Source organism: Melospiza melodia, chromosome 3 (genome assembly GCF_035770615.1).
Source record: "Melospiza melodia melodia isolate bMelMel2 chromosome 3, bMelMel2.pri, whole genome shotgun sequence".
Classification (NCBI taxonomy): Eukaryota; Metazoa; Chordata; class Aves; order Passeriformes; family Passerellidae; genus Melospiza; species Melospiza melodia.
The window spans coordinates 36,798,118-36,811,845 of NC_086196.1; the positions used below are offsets into that span (position 1 = coordinate 36,798,118).

Genomic DNA, 13,728 nt, shown 5'->3' on the forward strand with positions numbered 1-13,728 from the left:
AGCAAATGCTGCAACTCTGACACTGACACAGGTGTGAGGATAGGTTTACAATGTAAATATTCCTGACTGCATAATCATGGCTCCACTTTTGCACCAAAACTGGGAATTTTCTAGCCCTGTCCTTGGGTTTACCAGTGAGAGAACCTTCAACTTCCTGACCGGACAAGGGAAAAACAGTTCTCTAAAAGAAGAAAAATAGATTTTCACATTTTACACACAGAGGTCCAATGAGACTTAGAGAAGAATCATTACAGGTAGGGCAGCTTTAGGACCTGAAGAGTCCTACCTCTGACCTTTCAATTTCAAAGTTTAGAAGAAGGGTTGAGAAATAACCATAGCAGGTCTGGAAATGGACAAGCCAGCAGTTTTGATAACTGTGAGTTACAGAAAAAAATCTAGGGTTGAGCTGCTAGCAACAGAGTGAGAGGAGAGGAGCAGGTGAGAGGCACAAAGGGTTAACATCACTGCCTGGACACAGATCAAGTCCTCACTTGAGAGCAGGAAAAAGGATAGAAGTGCACCTTGACTTGAGAGCAGGAAAAAGGATAAAAGTGCACCTTGCTGCCAGTCCCTGTGCAGTCATTCTCCTAACTCTCCTTCTCAGGCAAGCTAGCAAGGGCTTTGAGAATTTGTGCTCATCTCTTATCATGGACTGCACCCCTGCCAGCACCTGACCTGCTGCAGTTGTAACAAAATAACTTCGGCTCTTTCCAGGCCAAAAAAAAATTTAATAAGACCAAACAAAAGAGAAAAGGAAACAGCAGAAGGATAATCTCTTCCACTGCTCAGTTTTCAAATAACATAGCTAAGGCCATGATTTCAGCAGAACATTTAAAAAATCTTCCAGGAAGGGATCTGCCAATGACAAGTAATCTAGAAGCTGGGAAAACCATGTGTATGAGAAACTAACCTAAAAGGGAACACCCATACTTTTACAAATACCATTTTGAGTGCAACGTTAACAGTTTCATTGCTTTTAGCAAGAGTGGAAGTGGCAAGAATAGATACTATAGGTTAAATTTATCCACTAGGGGTCTTCTAGCAACACCAAAAAAAAAGGGGTTAGCAACAACAAGATCTTTACACCCAAGCATCTAGGAAAGGCCCTACAAAGAGAAGCAATTCTTTAGAGCAGCAAATTAAAATTCAACCATTTCATTCTTACCTGTCCAACCACGCAAGCAAGGCTTTAGCAGCACCAATAAGCTCCACGACAGAAGTAAGGAATTCATTGGGGGGCTTGCGAGAGGTATTTCCATCATAACTGGAACTTTTCCTACGGCTGCTGATGTAGTTCTGCAGATTGTTGGATGACCCTCGCAGCTTGAGAACCAGGTTCTTCATATTGTCTGTTTCAAGGCCATAGTTCTGCAAGGAACATTATGAGGCTTGATAAATATCCTTGTTGAGTTCTCCTATTTATTATAAAACAAGTTAAAAGCTCGCATGAGATGAGAAGTCTTGATGATTTGCACAACTTTCTCATGGCTTTTTGGCAAAAATGCGTTGAAAGATTAGTTCTATGCTGTAGCCAGTAAAGAATACTTTTCTAAGTGCCAAACCTCAGTTTCTGTCATTAATGAGATTTAAGGACACTTTTTCATCAGAATCAAGTCCCAATGTCCTAATAGATATCATTTACTTGTTAAATGTGTTGTTTTTCTTTGTGTTAAAGAAAAGCAAGCATTTTGTTTTTCTTAAAACATTTTCTATCATGTGGTAAATAAACACTGAAGTAACATTTCATTCACAACTAAAGATAAGTTAAATCTGGTAAGAGATTAAAACATCAACAGGAAGCAAATGCAGTTTTGCAATCAAAAGCTTAAATAAATATTTGAATCACCAGTTTTCAGTAACTGTGCTCCTTGACTACAACAGGGCAATTATTTGCAAGTTTGAGGAGAGTGTTAACATCGTACATGGTAATTAAACCCATTTTTAGGCATCAAATTTTTCATTCATTTACAAAACAAAGATCTGAGAGCCTTGCCTACAACTTCAACTTTATAGACTCAAATTCCTACTTTCCTTGAGAAAAAAACCCAAAAACAAAGGAGTGCCAAACAACAACAAAAGAACCACTCCCACCAGAACAAAACAAACACACAAAAATACAAGAGAGTCCTGCTCTTCACTTTTCTTTTGCTGCTGCAGATTCTTGCAACCTAACTCCAACTTCCATAGTTCAGTCAGATATATTCTATACTCCTACTTTCCTACTCAAAAACTTAAACCAACTAAGGCAAATTTTAATTTCATTTAATTCCTAGTTGCTGGCTTGTAGCTCCATTGCGTCCAGAGTGAAGCATCTGTAAAGCAGTCTGGAACATTTCAGATTAAGTCATTTACAAAATGTAAGAATCTTTGACCCAAAGAAACACATCTCCAGTGCATGGAGAGGTGTCAGCTACACAGCTACCTTTAAAATCCTACTGCCTCCTATGGATAAGATCCCAGTGGGTTTAAGTTACACAAGCGCCTCCCTCCTCCACCTCAGGGCTCTTGGCAAGGAAATACCCTTAATGTGCAGCCAGGAGTAAGGGTTGAAAGGATATGTCCAATTTTAAAAAATGCCACTGTTGCAACAGCAAAGGATATCCTTAAATTTTCCAGGATTACAGAAAGGGAAAGATCTGGATTACTAAACAACTTTAAAGTACTTGCACACTGTGATGTGTGAACTTATCACCTTTTAATTTTAACAAAAAAGAAAAAAAAGAAAAAACAACACCAAAAAACACACACAAAAACCCCAGCACCCCAAGAGCATTATTTTGATGCATTTCTTGCAGTTAGTTTTATCCTTCTCTTAGAAGATTGAATATTAGTCTATTGTTGAGGGAATACTTATTCACAAACAGGTCTGGATGTGGGGCAAGTTCCTGTAACGACAAGAAAGTAGCCACATATCAGAAACCCTGCCCTTACAGAGGGGAACTAGAGGATGCTGATCCTCTGCTTTCATAAAGGGACAGAAAACAGAAAATACTATTTCTGTGCAGAGGTACAACCCAATCACCCTGATGAGAACTTGAGAGTTTTCATGTAATTAAGTATCTCCAGATCTTTCTTTCTGTCATTCAGATGCAGAAACTCAGCCAAGCACCTGTGGGTACTTGAGATTAGAGGTGGCACCAGCATTTAAGAGGATATGTGTTGTTAATGTACCAGGTAAGATTTTGGGCTTGGCCTTAAAACATTCACATACCCCTTATCACACCTTTCACCTTATTTATACCACAGGTGAGTCTGGCGTCACTCTTCCAGTTCAGGTAGATTTTCAATAATTCTGTCAAGTTGTTCTCAGTTTTGAGGGTGACTTCAGCAACACATGTGCAGCCTCTAGGGATGCAGGGGCTCCAGCTCATAACTGCAACTGGTGTCTCCAAAAGATTCTCAAGAGCCCATCACAGCCAAGCTCCAAGTCACTGCTCTAAGAAGTTCCCTCCTACAGCTTCCCCCAAGGGCTCTACAGAGTGCACCTCCACCGCTAAACCAGCGGTCTGTGCTTCAGGAAAGGTCCTGACCGAGCACCACACCCACCCAGCACAACACAGGGTATGCAGCTCTTGAGTACCAATCCCAAACTGGACAACTGTGGATCAGCCCTGGTGGATGAACTACCTCAGAAACAGGAGTCATCCCAACCCAAGCCACCTTTGCTCCACCAGTCCCCTCACTTTCTACTTTAATATACAAAAAGCATTTTGCCCCTTCACCAGGTACAGCAATGCCTTTATCCAAGCTGAAACTCTCTTGACCAGCTCTCACATCACCAACTATTCTTTCTCCTTCACTTGCAATGTCCAGTCTGTTGGGAGGGTTGGCTTGGGGATCTAAACAATACAAAGAAATCTAATCCCTTGGTTTAGCTCCCTGAAGTAGCTCACTTCAGGGTCAGGGGAGTGCAAGCACAAAGGATCACTAATCAGAGGACAGGAGGGGGTGGAGACAGCAGCTGACTTGGATTAATTGAACTTGTCTTAGAACTGTAGCCCCAGTCCACGACAGATAGGAATGCTGATATTGTGGCAGCACACCAAACAACCTTCACAGTGACACACAGTCGAAGTGCAAAGCTTAGCAAGCTTTTCTTGAAATATTTCCACAGGATTAAGGCTACAAGAGTTAACAAATCATTACTTAAGCAACCAAAAGGTTTTGGTTGCTTAAGTAATTGTTAGATGTTGCTTATGAACCAAAAATAAGGTTGCACTTTACTAGTGCTCCTGATTTTAAACATCAAAGTTGTTTTGAAACACAGGCTGAAGCCAGCGGTCAAGAGCACCTGATGTCAAACATTCCCAGGCTATTACTCATTAACCTGAGGAGCCACATGCAGGGCTGGAGGAGAGGCAGCACCCACACGTGCAGGAGAGAGTTCACTCCTTTCTACACTCCATCTCATTTAATGAGAAAAAGCAATCTGACCAAATAATGGCTCAAGGTCAGGCAGCCAACAAACAAAAAGATAAAAAAACAAAACAAAAAACCAAACGTGGCTAACTGAAGTCAAAAGAGCAGAGCAGTCGTGTCAGAGCTGAATTGGGCTGATGAAGAGCTCTGCTACTGCCCAGGGACAGCATCCTCTTCCCTTTCACAGCCAGGGTCACATGCTGCAATGTGATGAGTTAGACAGACCAGCTGATTGAACTGAAAATCTGCTCTGGGAAAAAAAGTGAATAAAACCAATCCAAATGCTTGCTCAGATGCTGACCCAACTCACTGCAGGCTATATAAAGAATTAACACAAGGTACTGTCACAGTCACCCATTCTTGCTCTTTTCTTTCTACCAAAAATGCATTCTAAAGAATCCTCTGGAGTAGTAAACTTCCTAATAAACAACAAAAAATTTGAAGCATCTAAAAAAACTAAAATCTTATGTGGCAGTGCATAGATATGATTAGGATGATTTTTACATTATTAGGACCCAAAGGGTAAGTGTTCACAAATGCTTTTTTTTTTCATGTTATGATGTTATATTTTGTTATGCTGCAAACATGCTGGCAGAACATTACCACCAGTAAAATTATGAAAGGCACAACTATGTCCTTTTTTGGTTAATGGGTTTTTCAGAGTTTGGGGTGTTTTTTTTTAATTGTATATAACTAGTATCTTTTTATTCTAACCTCAAGAAAAATCCAGTGCATTTTTGTTTCCAAACTCTCCCATCATACAGTGTAGGCAAAGATTCAGAAATCAAATCCAAAGAACACATTACAAGTGAAAATATTTGCATAGTTTCTTGCTTACATTGTTTTATATTCATTAAGCCCTCAAAAGCTTGTTTTCTGTCCCTGCTTTTGTGGTTTGAAAAGCAAAGTTATGTATGTTTGTTCCCCTCTCCCCCAAATACTTCAATCAACAAAGAAACATGATCTTTCTTCCATCCCTTTCCCTCCCCCCACCAAGCAGTACTGTCAACAAAAAGTTGAAATACTCAAGTTGATGATTTTTTCCCCTCTTCAGGGGAATTCAGGTCCTTTGATATATCCTCTAAATTCCTCAAATAAGTCTCCAACACCTGTTCAGAAAACTCTATTAGACCAATTCAAGAGCAACAGAAATGTTGTATTCCAGTCCGCACTCTCCTGCTGGCTCTTCGAGATGCTGCATAAGCAGCCACTGCCATGAGGACATGAGGGAACACTGCCTCACCACCAAAGCAGCAGAGCAAGATCCAATTATTTCCTTTTCACACCAGAAACTTCCAGACACATTTTTAGCTCAGTGCTGCCAAATAGTACTCAGTCCCTAGAAAAACTGAATTAAAAAATCAGATGCATTTGGTGTCCTCTCTGAAGGCAAGGACTATGTTCACACTCTATTTAGCAACTGATCTACAGAGGCTGGAACAAAGGTCTCTGTGGTGAATGCTTGAAAAGAGATATTGCAGGAGAAAGAGGTTCCAAAGAGAGCTTCCTCACTGCCTGCAGAGCCACAAGTGTTCTTGTGGTGTGAGGGAACCAAAGCATTGATCTGAAGGAAACTTAGCTGGGGAACTGCCAAGGCAAAACTAGGTAAAAGGGAAAATTCTTCTTGGGAACTCCAGGACTGGGAAAGCACCAAAATCCCCTCTCAGCCTTTCTCCACCAAGAATGACAACCTCGCAAAGAGTGACATCAGGCTGGCCCAGCCAATGCTACATCACCACAGTGTAAGCTGACAGCTTAGTGGGGGGTGGCAGTGGGGTCAAAAAGGGGGCAACAAAAAAGAAAAAAAGTATTAAAAAAAGAAAAAAAATAGTTCCTTTGCTTACAAGGCTCCAAAGTTGAGGAAGTGTCAGCATATGTCCAAAACATCCACTAAACAATAAACATTCCCACTTTCAAAGAACTAATGCAGGTGGAATCAGGAAACCTCTCACTTGCACAAAAGGAAGAAACAATAAAAAAATTTAGTTGCCACTAGCATTCCAAGTACCCCTTGGAAACAAAATCAGTGGTGATTCTATGCAGCTCCAAAAACCCAAGGGAACAGGCATCAGAAGGTGGGAAAGGGCATACTGAAAACACAGGAATTCTTCCTTCACCTCTTAAAAAGGGAACAAGTACACTTCAGCTGTTATATGCAATATCTGTCTAATGCATTAACTTGAGCTGCATTTCACAAAGGATTTCCAGAAATGGGTCTGAGGTCAAAACTTTTGTCTACAAAGGAAATTAGAAGGAAATTGTAAGAGATAAAACACAGCTTTAGGTTCTGGCAGCTGTCCAGCTTTGTTCACTTTATTCTAACATTTTTAAGAGAATAAAAAAGTGCCTTTGGGGACTACCACGTAGATGACTTCAGTCAGGACCATATACAGCCCACACTACATTTACTAACTCACCAGACTCCCACACTTGCCCAACAAGTTCCTTCCCACACCACAAGCTGTTTTTCAGTCCAGCTACATTCTTCTATTAGGTTTTCAAGTTAATGTTAAAATTTTTTGGTAGCTCAAATACCTAAAGGAAATAAAACACTCTTTAAAGTATAAGAGTAACTTTTTTGAGAAACATTTTAGATTGTTTGAAGAGATTGCAATAAATATGCTTCTTTCAGCACAGTTTGCTCCAGGTAGTGGAGTAGGAACACTCCCTGTAGCACCTCTCTGCAGCAAATAAAGCACATATCACAGAGACAATAAACACTCTCCATTTTAAGAAGCATATGCAGGCTGCTCCAAACCTTGCCTAATGTAGGGAAGACAGGCCATTGCTGGCCAAGGAATCATCAGGCAGGCTTTCCCACCCTCCTCCCTGATGTAATTATATATACACCTCTGGTGCTCATTACACTGCACTACATCAAACAGGCCTTCAAGGCTGTGACCAGAATATGGCTTTTGAATAAAGCCTGCACAAGTAAAACAATCCCAAATATATTTATGCTTCTCAGAGCATGTTTGTTTTCAAAGTATCTGCAGTTATATATCAGGAGTAGGACAAAAGAACAGCTTAAGTTCTGAATCCAGTGAAGAGTTCAGCTAAACTGTAACTGAGCTGGCAAAACATCCCTCATCTCAAGAATTAATTTTTCTTCACTTCCTAGGTTTGCTACAGAATTACTCTAAACCCATTTCAACTGATGTGAGGAACTTCTAGCATCTGTCATTTCAACAGTGTGTTTTCTGTCTTCTAAGACAAACTGTCCAGGAGTCACAAGATCTAACATCATCACTCAGACAACTTCTTTTGAAAGTGCAAGCAAATGAACTGAAGCTGTCTCTTATCAGGAAAGTTAGAGAGCTATTAATACAAAACTTGCAAGAATTAAATTAATTCTTACTTTTTTATTTTATTGTGATGTGTAACAGAAAGCAAGAGACAAATGTATTTTGGTTTTACCCATCTTGCTTTGGTTATTCACCAAAAAAAGCCCTTTAAGAAATTCTTTGCATATCTGTTCACATTGTAACTAACCAGTGCACACAGGAGATCCACAGCCTCTAGAACCAGCTCCTGGTGTCCAATGCGTGAGATCCCCAAGTCTTCAAGGTCCTGGTGAGAAATCTGTAACAGCTGCTCACCATTTATCTTCTCCCGTTCAAATTTATGGACATACTGCTGCAGGCAATCATCCAGGCCTACCAAAACACAAAAGAGAGACAAGGGGACATTAGAAACAAACAAACATACCCCTCCCAAAAAAAAAAAAAAAATCTAGCAAAAGGCAGAAATTTAAAGTTCATATAATATACAATGCAAAATTATGAATGAAACTTGCAGTGGCTGAGGTTGTGCCACAGGAGCACAGAAATAGAGCACATAAGTTATGGGGATCCTTGGGTCACCTAAGTCAAGGCACAGCCTGCCTGCTCCTTGTGGATCAAGCTCAGCCAGTAAAAATGTGCTTTGTTGTCTGCACAGGCAAAGTGACCAAGGGACATACACATCAGGGTAACCCAAACCCTGAGGGGCATCCATAGCAACAACAAAAAAATAACAAATAACAACCGTCCAAAAAAAAAAAAAAAACACCCAGGGCAAGGCAAGAAGAAGGATCTTGCCCAAAGCCTGTTAAACAAGCAAAGAAACAAAAGCATAAACTGATGAGAAGGAAAATGATCAAAAAAAAAAAAAAAAAAATAAAACAGAGGCAAAGCAATCAAAAGGATGTTTGGCTCAAGTCTCATTATTACCTTGATTTATAAGAGCCTGCAGCTTCCTGAAGGAGCCATTGCTTCCCCTTTCTGAGGATCAACAACACACACCAATAAGAAATCTAAATCATTTTTCTATCTAGAAGTATTTTTAAAACAGTTTAGACTATTTTGTCCCAGCAATATCCCCAAAATCCTCACTTTAAACAATGATTCTATGATCCTGTTCTCTACAGTAAGTTTTTCCAAGTGATTACAGAAAGTGTTTCTGGTTTTAATCTCATTTTACTCTAAGCTTCACGTGTTAATCCTGTTTCCTTGTATATTTTCCTTATTTCCTCTGTTGTTTAAGAGCCTGTGAACAGCAACAATCTGGGGGAGAATTTGGATGGCTGTGTTATTTTTTAAATGTTTCAGTGCTCTTGTAACTCTGTTCCCCTTCAATATTTTGGCTGGAGCAAAAGGAACAGACCCAATTATGTCTGTTTCACAGGAATAAACCACACTCACTGAAAACAGTTGACATGAGCAAAAATTCAAATAACACATTTGACGTCTTCTTTGTATTGTCCAATACAGCTACATTGTTTTACCATTCCTTTTTAAAAAAAGGTTGAACCTTTACTTGAATAAAGGATGTTTATGCACAACTCCGGTTCAAAAGGAAACCATTGAGATGGACAGGATATCAAACGCAGCAGATGAGAAACACGAACAGCATCCTGAACTACAGAGAAACAAGAGCCAAAGCACCAGCACTCAGCTCCACTCGTGGAGCTGCAGCAGCAGCCTGGAAAACAAGCACTCCCAGCACACTCTACCACCAAGAAAACACTTGACTCAAATCACAGAGGGGGTTTGAGGAGTCACGTGAAACAAATTCACGCCCAAACAGCAGCAGGAGCAGGCGCTGCTTCCCCACAGTGCCTGTGCACAGCAGATGTGCAGAGGATGGGCTCCAAAGGCACAGCAGATGTGTAGAGGACAGGCTCCAAAGGCACAGCAGATGTGCAGAGGACAGGCTCCAAAGGCACAGCAGAGGATGGGCTCCCAAAGGCACAGCAGATGTGCAGAGGATGGGCTCCCAAAGGCACAGCAGATATTCAGAGGATGGGCTCCAAAGGCACAGCAGAGATGCAGAGGATGGGCTCCAAAGGCACAGCAGAGGATGGGCTCCAAAGGCACAGCAGAGGATGGGCTCCAAAGGCACAGCAGAGGATGGGCTCCAAAGGCACAGCAGAGGATGGGCTCCAAAGGCACAGCAGAGGATGGGCTCCAAAGGCACAGCAGATACTCAGAGGATGGGCTCCAAAGGCACAGCAGAGGATGGGCTCCAAAGGCACAGCAGATATTTAGAGGATGGGCTCCAAAGGCACAGCAGAGATGCAGAGGATGGGCTCCAAAGGCACAGCCCGACTGAACACACACCCCTCACCCTTCCAAGCGCATGAGGACAGACACCCCTTCACATGACTCAGGCAAGATTAATTATGAGAGTAAATCAACATCTGGCTGAAGAAGCTCCACTCCTCCCTGTGCAGAGCTACCAGTGCACACAGCTTGATTTTTAAGTGTAATTATGAATGGAAAAACCTGCATGCAAGTCTAGCAGTCTCCCAGGGCTACAGTTGTTCAGGGTACACTCTTGTTTCTTCCCGTATGTCTTGGCAAAGCTGCACAAATTTTGAAAATTGAGCCCACTGCTCTCTTTCCCACAGGCACCAAATTCCTCCTTAGGCTATACAAACTCTTTTCCCAGGAAAAATAATAAAATAAAATAACTGGCCTTCATTGTTTAACAATTTATTTTTTCAAACAAATTCACAACCATGAATGACATACAGTGCACATATTTGGCATTCCCAATTTTTATTGCTGCCTCACAGGCCACTGTTTCCCATCATTTGCTCTTGTAAGCCCATAGTTTCCATTACAAACTACACAAACACCTAAAATAAAACACTTCATTCAGCATGCAGTCAAAGCTTTATTTTTAAAGCTCTTCATGCAGTTTGGATTTTGCCTATTATCCCTTCTAGAACTTCATTTTATGCTAAATCATGGAGATTCAAATGTATATACCCTCTCCAAAAAATACAACTATGAGTCTTCATTTGCCTGTGCTTTTTTAAACTCATGCTTGCCCATTCTTGAAGGTCTACTAAAAAAATGAAGGGCTATTTTAAAATTTTATTTGTAATGAAGAGCCCTTAAAAACAGTACTTTTATAACCACACTGTAGGACTATATAAAATAAGATATTACAAAATTGCACAAACGTTGACTCAAAATAGCCAAGACAATGGCACAAATGCTCAGCTAGACTGGTATTTAAGATTAAATGACCAAAACTATGCAAAGCAGGAAGTGAAGACAGACCCACTAACTCATGTACTGGTAGATAGTTTAAGATGAACTTACTAGCATTAGGAAAATTGCTTTTGTTTTTACAAAGAAACCTAGGGGGAAATATTAAACATTTTAATTGAGATTGCAACCACATTTTATAGCCTACAGTTTAATTTTCCATGGTATGAATGAAATGTCTAATCACATGGGAATCAAACACATCATGCGCAAACCACACTTCCAAGAGGGAAGGAAGAAGGGAGGAAGGACTCATAACCCAATTCAATAAATTTTAATAATATTTAAGCAAAGTTTTAAAATCAGCATTCACATGTCACCAGTAGTCTAAATGAACTGATTATTTTTCCCTTCTTCCACACATTTATATTCTTTCCATGTGTTTTTTTCCATGAACTTCAGAATCTTATGGAGACTTGCAATTGTCAATTGCAATGTCTGGATATTGCTGAAGAACTTAGACGAATTAAAAACAATAAAAAGCAAGTAGAGATTACTTGGAAAATTTCTTACACTACTTAGAAAGACACTTTCTTACATGCCCGGTCATTTTCAACAGTGCAATATTAGCAGGTTCAAGCAAGAAAGTAGTTTTCTGTATTTCTGAAAAAAAACACAATTAAGACTGACATTGAAAAAAGGTATCTATATTTATCTCACTTATCCACTGAAGAGCCTTTCTCAAAACTAACCTATTAATTTTCAACTCAAAATATGTTTAAAAAGCATTTGTCTCAATCACGTGTGAAATCTTTACATTATTGCACATACAACAAAACCGTGCACAAAAGAATGTCCTTTCTATTTATGTAATTGTTAGAGAATGAGGAAAGGTATAAATAAAAATAGCAATTGCAGAATATTATTCAAGTTTTAGAACACTAGTAGCAGACATTATTTGGGGGAGGGAGAGTGGAAGAAACAGACTAATTCAGTTAGGTTTTCACAACTCACATAGCACTTTCTGATGAACAGCAGTGTAATTTGAACAAAACTCCCTCCAAAATTTTGGCAGGTGTAGAGATGTGCAATAGATCCTAAGAACTGTCTAGACTTTTCTGTCTAAAATAACCACCAAGAAAAGCACCCCTGAAGACATTCAATACCTTGCATTCATGCAAAAACATTAGGACAGAGCTTACACTTAAGGATTTGCACTGATACCAATCTCAGTCTGTTTCCACAATTAAGAAAGTTATTTTGTATAAGAATTGAGGGGAGGAAAGAGACAACTTGGAGGGAGTTAAGGGTGAGGCTTGGGTCCCAGCCATAACTATCGGTTTTCTATTCAGACAGAATTAACATTTCTATAGTTGAGAGATATCAGCCATGGAGCAGTGGCATACCTGACTCCCCAAAAACTAGAGGTGTGTTTTGTGAGCAAAGTCCTTAAAAAAGCGTGAGCTGGACACTACCAAACAATTTACTTACCATAAAGCCACAATTAGCTAATCCATCACAGGCACAGCTGACTTACCACCTCTTTTTTCCTCCCTCACTCTCTTTTCTTGTGATACTACAGCCAACAGACAGCAGTATCTGTGATCTCTTTTCTGTGATAGCACAGCCAACTGTCCCACACAGCAGGGCAGGGGGGGCAGAGAGCAAGGAAGAGGAGATGGACAGGGCAAGGGACTGAGGAGGGGAGGGGAAGCCGGCATGTGACAGGGATTAATTTCCTCACATTTAAGAACAGATTCTCAGGACAGCTCATAAAATGCCAAAAGTTGACAGCAGGAAGCGGGAGGAGCTCAAGCCACTTGAAAAGAGGAAGAGTTCACAAGTACAAAAGTTTTTCCTTCACCAAGCAGGAATATGGGGATCATTGCTCACTGCCTCAAGGATATAAAGCATTGTTATGATCATGTTCTCTCCTCTGTTGGGCCACTCTAACAAGCAGGCAGCACCTGGCATCTCAGCACAGAACCAAGGTTCAACTACAACCCTCATCCCATTAAGGGGCTCCCTGGGACCTAGGATGGCCTGTAAGGATAGGACTGCCAAAGTCATCTTGGCCTCTTCAGCTTTAAACTGACCCTCCCACCTGAAAAAGTCACTCTTATTCTGGTCTCATCTTCAGGGTCTATATCATTGACACTTTTAGTACCTAAAGATTCCCTGCACACATCAACTTCATCTCTCCCAAGCCTTGAAAGATAATCAGTTGCATGAGAATCTCTGGCATATCCCATGGTACATGCCATTATACTGTCATTTACATTCCACATCATTTTATAACAGCTACTGTGATAGCTTCCTCTATCAGAAATCATTTCCTCTATTTCCAGGACTGGAAGAAATTAATCAAAGATAAAGCAGGAGGGAATCAAGACAGCAAATGCACACTAGAAAGAGAAAATAGCTACTTCATAAGCAGATGAACCAGCACCTGAGATGGCAAATGAAAATAAGGAAAAAGCGTCTGCAAGGCAGCTGAAAGCTGAAGCAGCTCAGTAGGACAGATACAGGGTGAAAAGAAATAAGAAAAGTTCAAGGAGAAGAAAATAAATACATGGTTTTCTTTAATATAGAACACAGTGGGAAGGTTTTACACAATAACATCACAGATGCCATTCTCCTCCTGCAGTATCACAAACAGAACCAGGGATAACTTTAACAGAGGAATTCAAGGTTATTTTAAAGGAGGATAAAAAAATTAAATCTAGAGCAGTCAGTAGAAACTTGTTTCACTAACAATTTGATCCTAGGTAGGAACTGACTTCCTAGGATGCGCTGCCTGATTGTTAGCTATCATCAATGTTTTCATGTA

At 40.4% G+C, this 13,728-nt stretch overlaps 1 protein-coding gene across 1 annotated transcript in view; it reads right to left on the reverse strand.

Annotated features, from left to right (window-relative positions):
• CNKSR3 (CNKSR family member 3) overlaps window positions 1-13,728 on the reverse strand; it is a 55,549-nt gene that overhangs the window by 18,411 nt on the left and 23,410 nt on the right. Inside the window, exons 2-3 of the mRNA XM_063151324.1 lie at window positions 7,912-8,075; window positions 1,166-1,368 (exon numbers count right to left, since the gene is read on the reverse strand). Of these exons, the coding sequence (XP_063007394.1) occupies window positions 1,166-1,368; window positions 7,912-8,075 (367 nt within the window). The remainder of the gene's footprint in view (window positions 1-1,165; window positions 1,369-7,911; window positions 8,076-13,728) is intronic.